At 37.9% G+C, this 15,864-nt stretch overlaps 1 protein-coding gene across 3 annotated transcripts in view; it reads left to right on the top strand.

Moving 5' to 3' along the window:
* HFM1 (helicase for meiosis 1) overlaps positions 1 to 15,367 on the top strand; it is a 126,790-nt gene extending 111,423 nt beyond the window's left edge. The window contains exons 34-38 of one of the 3 annotated variants that reach the window (XM_088834872.1): positions 6,663 to 6,908; positions 8,251 to 8,341; positions 14,202 to 14,314; positions 14,408 to 14,558; positions 15,298 to 15,367. In XM_088834872.1, the coding sequence (XP_088690998.1) occupies positions 6,663 to 6,908; positions 8,251 to 8,341; positions 14,202 to 14,314; positions 14,408 to 14,558; positions 15,298 to 15,367 (671 nt within the window). Of the gene's footprint in view, positions 1 to 6,662; positions 6,909 to 8,250; positions 8,342 to 14,201; positions 14,315 to 14,406; positions 14,559 to 15,297 lie in introns of all 3 variants that reach the window. The other 2 variants (XM_088834873.1, XM_055401417.2) reach the window with 2 other exon arrangements.
* Positions 15,368 to 15,864: the final 497 nt, after the last annotated feature.

Below are 15,864 nucleotides of genomic sequence, written 5' to 3'. Positions count from 1 at the left end.
CATAGTTTTTCTACTTCTATTTCTTTCCCACCTGCCATTCCAAATGTGATTTGTATTATGATATAAAAGTCTCATCTAAATACTTTAAACCCCAATAATAACTATACCCATCTTTTACTGAATGCCTCCCCCATTTTTTAAAGAAGTTGTATAATATAGTAATTAAACTTGCAGGATATAGAAATAATCTGTCTAGGTTCAAATCCTAGCTCATTTAATAGGTGAGTGACTTTTCAAAACTTACCCAGTTTGTCTCAATTCTGTCATCTGGTTATATTTTAGGAATTTTAGGATTAAATGAGATAATGTATGTAAAGCTCTTAGTATAGTATCTGGTACTATTATTAATAGTAATTGAGTATATTCATTATACTTTTTACACATTAGTCTTTAGTTGCAAAACATATTTTAAATGTATTCAAATATTGCTCTTAAGACTGTTTTAAGAAAAACATGGCATTTTTTATCATCTGTATTCCATGTTCAAGAAGAGAAGATTTTAGAAATTATACGAGAAAGCATGTTGAATTGTACAATTTAAATTGTAAGGGACCTTTGTGCAACTTCTCATTTTACAGTGAAAGAAGCCAAGACTCAAAGAGATTAAATGACTTGTCCAAAATCACATATCTAATTAATGGCAAGGCTAGAAATAGATTCCATATCTCTTGATTCCCAAGCAATACCATTTCTATAAAATGAAATTGACTTTTAGTTATCAGTGGAGAATTGAAAATCAAACCTATAATATATGAACTCTTTCAACTTTCCACCCCACAACTATATATTTCTCTGTTTCTGTACTCATCCTTAACTGTTTTAAAAAAAGAATTATCTTTTCTTCTACTTAAGGTTTATCCTTTCATCTGTAATCTTAATTTTTCCAGTTCTGCCTCCCCTGGAACTTTTGGAGACCAGCTGTCTCTCTTCTTTTGATCTTATTTTCAATATCTTTTCCCTATGGTCTCTTTCTTTCCAGCATACAAATATGCTCAAGTCTCTTCCTTCTTTGGCTTCCAGTCCCCATCAAGCCAGGGCTTCTCAGGTAGTAAAGAATCTGCCTGCCAAACAGGAGAATTGGGTTTGATCCCTGGGTCAATTGGGTCAGGAAAATCCCCTGGAAAAGGAAATAGCAGGCAATCCACTCCAGTATTCTTGCCTAGGAAATCCCATGGACAAAGGAGCCTGGTGGGTGACAGTCCATGGGGTCGCAAGAGTTGGACATGACTTAGCAACTAAACAGCAACAGCCTGTCTAGCCAGATGGTCCTCTTCTCTCTATTTCCATTGTACTTTGTACCTACTTCTCTTTGTAGAACATAGATATGTATGTGTTATCAAGGTACAAAAGTAGAATAATGTGAACTGGAGTTGGAGGTAGAGTGAAAGGATAGAGAAAGTTTTGGATAGTGTAGGGGTTATTTAAAGTGAAGAAAAATTTTACTGGAGTGAGCTTATACCGGCTTGTGAGAGTATAAGGGGATTCTTTCAGGCATTATTAAAGTTTAACTATATAAAGTTTCAATTAAATTATATTAAAAACTAAGATTGTAAATATTAAAAACTAACCATTTCCTCATTATTCTACTACATTTTACTATTAACTGTATTCCTGGTGGCTCAGTGGGTAAGGTCTGCCTGCAGTGCAGCAGGCCCGTGTTCGATCCCTGGCTTGGGAAGATCCCCTGGAGAAGGAAATGGCAACCCACTCCAGTATTCTTACCTGGAGAATTCCATGGACAGAGGAACCTGGTGGGCTGCAGTCCATGGAGTCACAAAGAGTCGGACACGACTGAGTGACTAACACTAACATGTGAGATTTACATCTGTACTTGTATCTGTACGATGGAAATACTTCATAAAGAGGTGCTATTGTGCGTTTCTTCCCAACTTTGCATTCAGTTGTGTCGCATTGGTAGCTTGAAATCAGTCATAGTGGGAATCTTTACATCATAGAAGTCAGCAAACAATACAAATCATGGCTTGACTTATTCTTTATACTTAAGAAAGTGATGGAGAAAATGTTAAAAAGTGCAGATTTGTCAGTGTCATGTCTGTAGCCCTTACATTGTGGATAGCATGGAAAATTGAAAGAATATTCTTCTAGCATTGGAAAATTATTATCTAATTCAGCAAAGAAATTGCTTAAGTCTTTGGTTGAATGAATGAAGTTCCAACATTTCTTTGTTGTTTTACTTTTATTAAAGAAAGAGAGTGAAGTTTCTCAGTCATGTCCTGCTCTTTGAGACCCCATGGACTGTAGCCTACCAGGCTTCTCTGACCATGGGATTTTCCAGGCAAGAATACTGGAGTGGGTTGCCATTTCCTTTTCCAACTTTTATTAAAGTCAACAAAAATATCAACCAACATTTGAATTGACAAATGAATGTGAACTACATTTATCAATTGCAACCATATGTTGATACAGATACAAGAGTTTGGCAAAATTCAATGAAAACATTCAGTGATAATCAATTAGATGTGTGGAATTTATAATTGCACATGCAATGTATTTTATCATGTGTAAATTGTATGCTACACATCCTTCAGTTCAGTTCAGTTCAGTCGCTCAGTTGTGTCCAACTCTTTGCAACCCCATGAACTGCAGCACACCAGGCCTCCCTGTCCATCACCAACTCCTGGAGTCCACCCAAACCCATGTCCATTGTGTTGGTGATGCCACCCAACCATCTCATCCTCTGTCATCCCCTTCTCCTCCTGCCCTCAATCTTTCCCAGCATCAGGGTCTTTTCAAATGAGTCAGCTCTCCACATCAGGTGGCCAAAGTATTGGAGTTTCAGCTTCAACATCAGTCCTTCCAATGAACACCCAGGACTGATCTCCTTTAGAATGGACTGGTTGGATCTCCTTGCAGCCCAAGGGACTCTCAAGAGTCTTCTCCAACACCACAGTTCAAAAGCATCAATTCTTCAGCACTCAGTTTTCTTTATAGTCCAACTATATTCTATATAGTCCATACGTGACTACTGGAAAAACCATAGCCTTGACTAGACGGACCTTTGTTGGCAAAGTAATGTCTCTGCTTTCTAATATACTATCAAGGTTGGGCATAACTTTCCTTCCAAGGAGTAAGCGTCTTTTAATTTCATGGCTGCAATCAGCATCCGCAGTGATTTTGGAGACCAAAAAAATAAAGTCTGACACTGTCTCCACTGTTTTTCCATCTATATCCCATGAAGTGATGGGACCAGATGCCATGATCTTTGTTTTCTGAATGTTGAGCTTCAAGCCAACCTTTTCACTCTTCTCTTTCACTTTCATCAAGAGACTTTTGAGTTCCTCTTCACTTTCTGCCATAAGGGTAGTGTCATCTGCATATCTGAGGTTATTGATATTTCTCCCGGCAATCTTGATTCCAGCTTGTGCTTCTTCCAGCCCAGCATTCCTCATGATGTACTCTGCATATAAGTTAAACAAGCAGGGTGACAATACACAGCCTTGACGTACTCCTTTTCTTATTTGGAACCAGTCTGTTGTTCCATGTACAGTTCTGACTGTTGCTTCCTGACCTGCATACAGGTTTCTCAAGAGGCAGGTCAGGTGGTCTGGGATTCCCATCTCTTTCAGAATGTTCCATAGTTTATTGTGACCCACACAGTCAAAGGCTTTGGCATAGTCAGTGAAGCAGAAATAGATGGTTTTCTGGAACTCTCTTGCTTTCTCCATGATCCAGTGGATGTTGGCAATTTGATCTCTGGTGCCTCTGCCTTTTCTAAAACCTGCTTGAACATCTGGGAGTTCATGGTTCACATATTGCTGAAGCCTGGCTTGGAGAATTTTGTGCATGACTTTACTAGTGTGTGAGATGAGTGCAATTGTGCGGTAGTTTGAGCATTCTTTAGAATTCCCTTTCTTTGGGATTGGAATGAAGACTGACCTTTTCCAGTCCTGTGGCCACTGCTGAGTTTTCCAAATTTGCTGGCATATTGAGTGCAGCACTTTCACAGCATCATCTTTCAAGATTTGAAATAGCTCAACTGGAATTCCATCACCTCCACTAGCTTTGTTCGTCGTGATGCTCTCTAAGGCCCACTTGACTTCACATTCCAAGATGTCTGGTTCCAGGTGAGTGATCACGCTATCGTGATTATCTTCGTCGTGAAGATCTTTTTTGTACAGTTCTTCTGTGTATTCTTGCCATCTCTTATTAATATCTTCTGCTTCTGTTAGGTCCATACCATTTCTGTCCTTTATCGAGCCCATCTTTGCATGAAGTGTTCCTTTGATATCTCTAATTTTCTTGAAAAGATCTCTTGTTTTTCCTATTCTGTTGTTTTCCTCTATTTCTTTGCATTGATCATTGAGGAAGGCTTTCTTATCTCTCCTTGCTATTCTTTGGAACTCTGCATTCAGATACTTATATCTTTCCTTTTCTCCTTTGCTTTTTGCTTCTCTTCTTTTCACAGCTATTTGTAAGGCCTCCTCAGACAGCCATTTTGCTTTTTTGCATTTCTTTTCCATGGGGATGGTCTTGGTCCCTGTCTCCTGTACAATGTCATGAACCTCCATCCAGAGTTCATAGGCACTCTATCTATCAGATCTAATCCCTTAAATCTATTCCTCACTTCCACTGTATAATCATAAGGGATTTGATTTAGGTCATACCTGAATGGTTTAGTGGTTTTCCCTACTTTCTTCAATTGAAGTCTGAATTTAGCAATAAGGAGTTCATGATCTGAGCCACAGTCAGCTCCTGGTCTTGTTTTTGCTAACTGTATACAGCTTCTCCATCTTTGGCCGCAAAGAATATAATCAATCTGATTTCGGTGTTGACCATCTGGTGATGTCCATGTATAGAGTCTTCTCTTGTGTTGTTGGAAGAGGGTGTTTGCTATGACCAGTGCATTCTCTTGACAAAACTCTATTAGCCTTTGCCCTGCTTCATTCCGTGCTCCAAGGCCAAATTTGCCTGTTACTCCAGGTGTTTCTTGACTTCCTACTTTTGCATTCCAGTCCCCTATAATGAAAAGGACATCTGTTTTGGGTGTTAGTTCTAAAAGGTCTTGTAGGTCTTCATAGAACCGTTCAACTTCGGCTTCTTCAGCGTTACTGGTTGGGGCATAGGCCTGGATTACTGTAATATTGAATGGTTTGCCTTGGAAACGAACAGAAATCATTCTGTCATTTTTAAGATTGCATCCAAGTACTGCATTTAGGACTCTTTTGTTGACCGTGATGGCTACTCCATTTCTTCTAAGGGATTCCTGCTCACAGTAGTAAATATAATGGTCATCTGAGTTAAATTCACCCATTCCAGTCCATTTTAGTTCACTGATTCCTAGAATGTCTATGTTCACTCTTGCCATCTCCTGTTTGACAACTTCCAATCTGCCTTGATTCATGGACCTAACATTCCAGGTTCCTATGCAATATTGCTCTTTACAGCACTGGACATTGCTTCTATCACCAGTCACATCCACAACTGGGTATTGGTTTTGCTTTTGTTCCCTCCCTTCATTCCTTCTAGAGTTATTTCTCCATTTATCTCCAGTAGCCTACTGGGCACCTACTGACCTGGGGAATTCCTCATTCAGTATCCTATCATTTTGCCCTTTGATACTGTTCATGGGGTTCTTAAGGCAAGTGTTACTGAAGTGGTTTGCCATTCCCTTCTCCAGTGGACCACATTCGGCTGTGGTCCATGTGATCAGATCAACTGGTTTCCTGTGATTATGATTTCAGTGTGTCTGCCCTCTGATGCCCCCTCGCAATACCTACCGTCTTATTTGGGTTTCTCTTACCTTGGGTGTGGGATACCTCTTCACAGCTGCTACAAGAAGGCGCAGCCGCTGCACCTTACCCCTGGAGGGGTATCTCCTCAAGGCCGCCCCCCTGACCTTGAACGTAGAGTAGCTCCTCTCGGCCCTCCTGCGCCCGCGCAGCCACCGCCTATTGGACGTGGGGCAGCTCCTCTCAGCCACCGGCCCTGGCCTCAGGCGTGGGGTAGCTCCTCTCAGCCGCACTTCTTTGCGTGGTCGGTTGTGCTGGGGCCGGCGTTTCTCGCGTCTTCGCGGGACTAGTTTTTAGAGACTGTAACTGTGGTTAGGGATTGCTCTGAACAATTTTGGAGTAAATCTTAAAATGTCCAAAAGGATTTTTTAGTTCTTTAGAGTTGATATCAATTTGCTCTTCCTTACTCACATCCAAACTGGTTACTGTCATTTAAAAAGAGTCCCAGTTTTATAAGGACAAACTAAAGTATTTGAATGGTTTTATGAACACTTGCTAGCAAGATGGAATGTTCTGTTAGTGTTTATCAATTGTTTATATTGTTTTGTAACTTTTCTGTTCATGCTCTCACTTGATTTCTGTATTTTTTCTCCATATATCAATAGAACCTTTTGTCTTTCATTAATTTTTAAAAAATGAAGTTTTATGTGTTGAATCAGCATTCTAAGAATCAATTTTTTATTAGCGATATTAGTTAAACATTAACTGAATACCAATTCTTTGCCACATCACAAATATTTATTGGACACCTATGAGATCCTGGTGATGCAAAGATGAATAAAACAGAAAATAATTTAAAAAAAAAGACCTCTGTTTAGTATTAATAGTTGAAAGATGTGTTTCATATGTCAATAAATAATGATGCTTATGGTTTTAAAAGTACCTATACTTACTTATACAAACACATGACAGATTTTTCTCAATGGATCTATTCTACAACTTCAAGTGGAAAAGCCCCTCAAACAATTCTGTTCATCAGAAATCTTAATGCATCTGGAAATCAGAATTTGACAGATGAGATTAAAAGTAATTTCTCATTTTCAGAAGTTTTGAAAGTGAACTTTGAATTGGGAAATGAAGTTTGGGATGACTTTGATGATGAAAACTTAATAGAAATTACTAGCTTTTCAGCTGAAACTGAGAAGACAAAAACATCAGGTAAATAGCATGAAATATATTTCATTGGTATGTATTTTTGTATATATGTATTGTATGTATTTTATTTGAAATGTATGTATTTTAGAATGAAATAATTCATGAGAAATTCCTTGAATGTTTTTCAGTCAAGTGTTTGAAACTAATTTTATTTGCCTTTTTGGTGCGTGTATTTAATTAGCTTTGATTTATTCAGATTATAATTTTTAGCAAAACTAAAAATGTGACCCTCTCACAAATAACATTTCCTATCCCTAGGACAGAGGTCAAGGTTATTCCATAATGATGATATAGCAAATGAACTTTTTCTATTCTGTTGTCCCTTCTCTTGTTAAAGGCTGTATTCAAATTCAGATTTATTGAATTTTCCCTCATAAAAGAGACTATCTTGCTCTCCATTTTAAGATTTCACATGGTCTGATAATGTTTTTGAAAGACAAAAATATTCCTTTTTTTTTTTTTGAACTTTTTATTTTGCATTTGGGTATAGCTGATTAACAGTGTTGTGATAGTTTCAGGTGAACAGTGAAGGGCCTCGGCCATACATATACATATATCCATTCTCCCCCAAACTCCCGTCCCATCCATGCTGCCACATAACATTGAGCAGAGTTCCATGTGCTATACAGTAGATCCTGCTGTTTGCTGGGGTTAGCAGGGGCAGGGAGGAGGATGAGGGGAAGCAATTGTTAGGGAGTTTAGGATGGACATGTAAACAGCTGCTATATTTTAAAATATTCCATTTTAAAAAATATTTTTATATGCTTGTAAACAACATAAAAATATTATTTCTAGCAGAAATAATACCTGAATTGACTTTTCAGGCATAAATAAATAAGAGAAAAGATTTGTTTCTTCTGTATTAGAAATTGTGTTTAAATCATATGCAATCCAAAAATAATGGAACTAGGCCTTTGAGTTACTGGCAAATTCAACCTATTTCACTAAAACAGACAAGTGAAAATCTTGGTAAATATAAGACAAGATAGCGAGATGGAAAGACTCTGTCCCAGGAAGGCTGACAGCAGGAAATCAACCCATTGCAGATCACTGAAAATATTGAATAACTTCGATTTGATCATTTACGTGGCTTATAAATGAATAAAAGTGGTTTGGGGGCCTTTTAATATAGTGACTAATAGGCTGACCTATGTGTTATGTAGTTTTACTCCATTAGCTTCACCCCATTGTTTTATATATGTACAGTAAATTTAATTGTTGAGAATTTTTCATTCTCTATTTAACAAGATCATATCTGTTTGGAGAGAGTCCTTGTAGAACTTGTGAAAAGCTTTATTCATCTGTTTCCTGGTATTTTATTTCAAAATGTTATCTCTTTACCTAGAATTTGGAAACACTTTGAGTTCAAGTACTGGGGAAAGTAAGCTACCATTCCAAGAATCAGAAGGCCAATTCCAAAGAAAAACATCAAAGAGGCAAGTTTTAGAACTTTGATTTCAAATACTTACAACTTTATGTTTTTATGACATGTAAGTAGAGAGGAGGATCATGTCATTAAATGGCAGAGAAGCAGTAGGGTATCAGCCAAGCTAAGCTGTCTTAATCTTAGAGCAGTGTTTCTCAAAGTCCTCTTGTCAGACCACACAAATCAAAATTACCTTGTGTGTGTGTGTGTGTGTGTGTGTGCACACGCACACACACACACACACGCTTAGTCAGTCATGTCCAATTCCTAGGGGAACACATTAAAAATGCTCATTCCTGGGCCCCATGCTGGACTTACTGAATCGTGGTCTCTGGGGCTGAGGTGAGGAATCTTCACTTTTCACAAGATGTGAAAACTGAATAAGAGTTTGAAGGGAGATGGACATCCCTGGTGGTTCAGTGGTTAAGAATCTGCCTTCCAGTGTAAGGAACACAGGTTCGATCCCTAGTTAGGGAACTAAGATCCCTCATGCTGTGGGGCAACTAAGCTCACGCACTGCAACTTCTGAGCCCGCATGCTGTAATGGAAGGATCTCACCTGCTGCAACATAGATCCCAAAGATCCTGTGTGTTTCATCTAACATCAGACACAGCAAAAAATAAATAAACATTACAAAAATAAAACCGAATTTAACAGGTATAAAAGAGAAGACTAATAGCTGAAAAAAGAAGAGAAGCGAAAGTCAAAGGAGAAGAGGAAAGCTATACCCATTTGAATGCAGAGTTCCAAAGAATAGCAAGGAGAGATAAGAAAGCCTTCCTCAATGATCAATGCAGAGAATTAGAGAAAAACAACAGAATGGAAAAGACTAGAGATCTCTTCAAGAAAATTCGAGATACCAAGGGAACAATTCATGCAGAGATGGGCACAATAAAGGACAGAAATCGTAGGGAGCTAACAGAAGCAGAATATATTAAAAAGGGGTGGCAAGAAAACACAGAAGAGCTATACAAAATAGATCTTCATGACCCAGATAACTACGATGGTGTGATCATTCACCTAGAGCCAGACATCCTGGAACAAAGTGGGCCTTAGGAAGCATCACTACGAACAAAGGTAGTGGAGGTGATGGAATTCCAGTTGAGCTATTTCAAATCCTAACAGATGATGCTGTTAAAGTGCTGTAGTCAATATGCCAACAAATTTGGAAAACTCAGCAGTGGCCACAGGAGTAGAAAATGTCAGTTTTCATTAAAATCCCAAAGAAGGATAATGACAAAGAATGTTCAAACTACCGCAAAATTGCACTCATCTCACACACTTGAAAAGTAATGCTCAAAATTCTCCAAGTGAGGCTCCAGTAGTACATGAACCGTGAACATCTAGATGTTCAAGCTGGTTTTAGAAAAGGCAGAGGAACCAGAGATCAAATTGCTAACATCCACTGGGTCAACAAGAAAGCAAGAGAGTTCCAGAAAAACATCTACTTCTGCTTTATTGACTACACCAAAACTTTGACTGTCGGGATCACAACAAACTGGAAAATTTTGGAAGAGATGGGAATACCAGACCACCTGACCTGCCTCCTGAGAAATCTGTATGCAGGTCAAGAATCAGCAGTTAGAACTGAACATGGAACATCAGACTGGTTCCAAATCGGAAAAAGGAGTATGTCAAGGCTGAATATTGTCACCCTACTTGTTTAACTTCTATGCAGAGTACATCATGAGAAACACTGGACTGGATGAAGCACAAACTGGAATCAAGATTGCTGGGAGAAATATCACTGACCTCAGATATGCAGAGGACACCACCCTTACGACAGAAAGTGAAGAAGAACTGAAGAGCCTCTTGATGAAAGTGAAAGAGGAGAGTGAAAAAGTTGGCTTAAAGCTCAACATTCAGAAAACTAAGATCATGGCATCCGGTCCCATCACTTCATGGCAAATAGATGGGGAAACAGTGGAAACAGTGAAAGACTATTTTTGGGGGCTCCAAAATCACTGCAGATGGTGACTGCAGCCATAAAATTAAAAGATGCTTGCTTCTTGGAAGAAAAGCTGTGACCAACCTAGACAGCATATTGAAAAGCAGAGACATTACTTTGCCAACAAATGTCTATCTAGTCAAAGCTATGGTTTTTCCAGTAGTCATGTATGGATGTGAGAGTTGGACTATAAAGAAAGCTGAGCACCAAAGAATTGATGCTTTTGAACTGTGGTGTTGGAGAAGGCTTTTGAGAGTCCCTTGGACTACAAGGAGATCCAACCAGTCCATCCTAAGGGAAATCAGTCTGAATATTCATTGGAAGGACTGATCTTGAAGCTGAAACTCCAGTACTTTGGCCACCTGATGCAAAGGACTGACTCATTGGAAAAGACCCTGATGCTGGGAAAAATTGAAGGCTGGAAGAGAAGGGTACAACAGAGGATGAAATGGTTGGATGGCATCACCGACTCAATGAACATGAGTTTGAGTAAACTCCGGGAATTGGTGATGGACAGGGAGGCCTGGCGTGCTGCAGTCCATGGGGTTACAAAGAGTCGGACACGACTGAGCAACTGAACTGTATGTGTTCCAGGTATAAGAGTGTATGTAAAGGGGTGAGGTTTGAAAAGGCATCTGGTGCTAAAGGGTCAGTAAAGTGGGTCTATGTAGCAACAGAATTAAGGCTGAGATTGCTGAGGTCTGTGAGGGGCCATGAACGCCCTATTTAGATGCCTGTGCTGTATCCAGTAGGTCAGGATTCACAAGCTCAAACTGCTTCCGGATCTGATGGGCCAAGGTTAACTGCAGAGTGCCCCCTCTAAAGGGAATAACCACTGCTCAGAGTTAACCAGATGTTGCAGTGCAGGAACTGTAAGTCTAATGTCAGATTTTCTGATTTTTCAGAAAAGCTAAGAATCTAAAATTTATGTGACATCTCCTGACATTTAAATTTTGACAACTAATTTTTTTAAGTATCTGCAGCACCTCTTATCCAAAAAATAATAATAATGCTTATAGAGCCATTGTAGCCTAGCCGGCTCTGGGTTCTGATCTCCATAGTAGGCAGTGAAGAACCATCCAAGATATTTAAGCTATATCTTCTAAAAGAGATCAGTCCTGGGTGTTCATTGGAAGGAATGATGCTAAAGCTGAAACTCCAATACTTTGGCCACCTTATGCGAAGAGTTGATTCACTGGAAAAGACTCTGATGCTGGGAGGGATTGGGGGCAGGAAGAGAAGGGGACGACAGAGAATGAGATGGCTGGATGGCATCACCGACTCGGTGGACATAAGTTTGAGTGAACTTCGGGAGTTGGTGATGGACAGGGAGGCCTGGCGTGCTGTGATTCGTGGGGTCGCAAAGAGTCAGACACGACTGAGCGACTGAACTGAACTGAACTGAAGGCTATTTAAGCTTATAACTATTCAGTTCAGTTCAGTTCAGTTCAGTCGCTCAGTCGTGTCCGACTCTCCGCGACCCCATGAATCACAGCACGCCAGGCCTCCCTGTCCATCACCAAATCCTGGAGTTCAGTCAAACTCATGTCCACAGAGTCGGTGATGCTATCCAGCCATCTCACTCTCGGTCGTCCCCTTCTCCTCCCGCCCCCAACCTTTCCCAGCATCAGTGTCTTTTCCAGTGAGTCAACTCATCGCATGAGGTGGCCAAACTATTGCAGCTTCAGCTTTAGCATCAGTCCTTCCAATGAACTATTAAGGTTATATAATTCAATCAGAAAAATACCATTCCAGCAGTGATATGTATAATGAATTGTAGAGGGTGGGACCACCAGGAGCATAGTGACCAGTGAGAAAGGCAGGCTGTGATAATGCCTCAGCTGGGGCAGAGGTGATAGAAACTGAGAGATAGAAATGGATTTTTGAGTCATTTCATAGATAACAAAGAGTAGATTTAGAAATTGATAGAATATTGCAGTAAAGGAACAGGGAAGAATAAATGACAAGTGCGTAGACATAAATATTATTTAAGGATATAGAGCATATGAGACATTTGAAAAAAATAATATTAGAAATGTTCAACATAAAGTATATTTGTAGAAATGTAAAATACATTTGTATGTTGCACCTGATTAGAACTTAAGGGAGAGAAGTTATAGCCAGAGCCAAAACTTTCCCACAGAGAAGAAATATTGTTAAGTTTTTATTCAGGGTTCAGTTTTCTACTAAAGAGTTATTTCTCCTTCTTTAAAAATTTTTTTAAGTTTATAAGTGTTGTATGATATTTTTGCTATTATTTAGTCATTTTACTGAACATTAGTGTCAACATCACAGAATCATAGATTTCATAGAATTCCAGAGTTGAAGGATTCCCTAGTGGCTCAGACGGTAAAGCATCTGCCCGCAATGCAGGAGACCTGGGTTCGATCCCTGGGTCAGGATGATCCCCTGGAGAAGGAAATGGCAACCCACTCCAGTACTCTTGCCTAGAAAATTCCATGGATGGAGAAGCCTGGTGGGCTACAGTCCATAGGGTCGCAAAGAGTCGGACACGACTGAGCGACTTTTCACTCACTTACTCAAATGTCATTTAGTCTCCCCTCCACTGGGTCCTTGAATCCAACATTACTGGCAAGTAATCATGCTGTTTCCACCAAGACAATTCCAGTGACCAGGAGCTTTTTCATTCTACAGTGTTCGTTTCATGTTTGGATTTCTCAGGTCATTCACTGGCTTTTAAAATTTGTCTTTTTATCATTTCCATTCATTGGTTCTAAGTCATACAGAGTAAACAGATTAAAAGCATCACAGTGGAACAAAGCCATGGGTGTAAAGAAAGTAGGCAAATCAAAGTAAGAGAGTAACAAGGCATATGAACAGTGTTGTGCACCACAACTTTAGAAAAGTACAAATAATTTTGGAAGAGTTTAAAAGTGACTAACAGAAAATAGGTGGGTTTAAAATGGAGTTCTATCAAGAAACCTCTGAGAAACTGGTGCCAGAAGTTGCTGCTAGGAAGGCCTGTGAGATCTGAGGGTCTGTGATGAAAAGGAGACACATGCTCTTCCTTTCATACTCTTTTTACTGTTTTAATTTCTTGCCATTCCTTGCTATAAGAGATAAAAAGATTCTGTCCTAGAAATATGTGTGATTCTTCCCTACACCATCTACTATTTATGGCTCCTTTCATGACTGTCACATTTTAGCCTGTGTCAGCTTAAATTGTCACTTCCTCAGAGCGGCATCCATGACCGTCTTTTTAAAGTGGGTTTGTGCTTCACACTGTTACCTACTATATTATTACTCAGTTTATTTCCTTCATATCACTTCAGGATCTGTAATTATGTTTACTGTTTGTTTATTGTCTGTACCTCTATAGATGATAACTTCCTAAAGATTTGTTTACTACTTATACTTAGCTCCTAGCACAATATCTGGTAGTGAATATAAATGTGGTGAATTTATGGTATGGTAGTGAATCCATACGGTAGTGAATCATAAATGTTTTTTAATGAATGAATTTAATATAAAAGATTAAAGATGAACACTAATATACAGTTACACATGAGAAGATAATTAGAGATGCCTGTCTATAGTGAGACCAAAATATGGAAAAGATACTAAAAGTTAAGCAAGTGAGATTTAGAGAAGATTTATGGACTGCTTGATGACAGATGATTAAGCATAAGACACAATTCTAATGAAAACTGATGAATGATGTTTCTGTAGGCCTTTAAAAGTAGTATTCGTATTTAATTTGGAATATATAAATTGCTTTTTTGTCAAAAAGAAAGGAAAGATACCAACTTCACCATGAATCTAAAAAATAGAGCATCAATTTTATGGGTGATAAATATGATAAACTAATCATATTTTCCAAAGAATTGCTGTTGATCTAAATTAGAATGGTTTGTTTTTCTTATATGCCATATTTGACCAAGTAATTCATTTTGATTTTTAGTTTTGTTTCATCACATGAGAAGCCAGATATTTATTTATCAAATTCTGCTATGTCCAAGTTTGGTGCATCCTCCATGACACAGTTACCTCAACAATCTGGAAATGCAAGTATCATAAAAAGAAACACTTCTCTCTTTTTTCTTTTAAATACTGCCTGAATAGTTAAACCTTCAATGGTTGCTGACTTTTTTAACCTCAAAATATAGGTCCATTTACAAGAAAGAAGACAACAAAGTCTGTCACCAGAGATTGAAAAGCTTTGCTTTACTCACTCTGAAAAAATATCAAACTCTTCAAATTTTAATAAGAAAGTGGATTGCTTTATTAGAAGTGAATGTAAAAAGGAGATTGATTTCAGGTAAGAACTCCTTAAAAATGTTTTAAGACTATACAAGTGAAAGCTTTCTACAAAGAATTTCAGTATTCCTTTTCCCTTGGTTCATTTTAAAGATTAGAACCTAAATGTTTTATTTACTTAAAGATGTAAAAATTTTAGACCACTGGTAAGCTAAACTCCTTAAGATAATTCAAAATATCAAATATCTCAATTTTTGAGAACCTGTGTATTTGATGCTAGTAATTAAAACACTGTATTACATTGATAAACTTTTTCACTAATTTGAATACAATACGCTGATAATATGAAATATGAAGTCACTTGAGAGAGATCAGGTAACTTTTCTAATGTTCTAGTTGTATTTCAGCCACCAAGTTCTGTTATAATTCTACAGGTTCAAAGAAGAAGTCAGGTTAAGTCTAATCAGTGCCCCTACTGCTGATCGTTTTTATGTTTACCTTTAGCAGTTTCCTTCTCCCTCTTGAATAGTCAAGGTTTTGAGACCTGTTGACAGTGATTAAATGGCACTACTTTCCAATATGTCTAAAGAAATATCTATCTAATATATTTGTCTCTACCCTTCATAGTTCATGAACTCTAATTTCCTCCAGACTTCCTATAAGATTATGCATATTGAAGTTCATTTGATAAATTACCTCTCAGCAATCTTCAAGTTTATCCATTTTATATTTTTAATATATTATTTATTATAAATCTGTGTTATAAAAATAGTTACTTTTACATTTGCTTTTTCCCCCAGTAGGTATCATCCTGATGATGAAGCTGATGAAATAAAGTCTTTTCTGGGCATATTTGATGGTATTTTCTAAAACAGACAAAAATGCTTTTTATATTAATAAGGCAAAGTATAAAGACACCTTACAAAGCATGATTTTTATTTTTAAAAAGCAGTTCATACTTGTTCAGATTTTTTTTTCTTGGATATGACCAACTTTGTTGCCTTTTTTTGCAACAAAATATTTGGACTGATTTTTTTCCCCCATAATATTGAAAAGCACTTTTACAGTAGCTTTGTTTCATAAGCTGATAATTAAGCTTCATTTAGAAATAATTATTTCGTTATTAATTGGATTTAGACCAGACCAATTTAATATTTTCTTAAGAAGAAATTCTGTGAAGGCAAAATGTAGGTCAGTAAATCTATTTATTGTATCATTTTTTCACCATTAATTTACTAAAGGATTTTTTTTTTACTAAAGAGTTTTAAGAATCCAGTGGTTGTCTAAACCTATCATATCATTTCAAGCAACAATAAAGGAAACATTAATCAGTGTAGACTGTCTTTCTTTAACTTGTTTTTCAATGC

This window comes from Moschus berezovskii, chromosome 4 (genome assembly GCF_049115385.1).
Source record: "Moschus berezovskii isolate FMDL1 chromosome 4, NW_MosBer_1.0, whole genome shotgun sequence".
Taxonomy (NCBI): domain Eukaryota; kingdom Metazoa; phylum Chordata; class Mammalia; order Artiodactyla; family Moschidae; genus Moschus; species Moschus berezovskii.
Note: the sequence above shows the minus strand (reverse complement) of the source record. Positions and strands in the feature narration are given on the sequence as shown.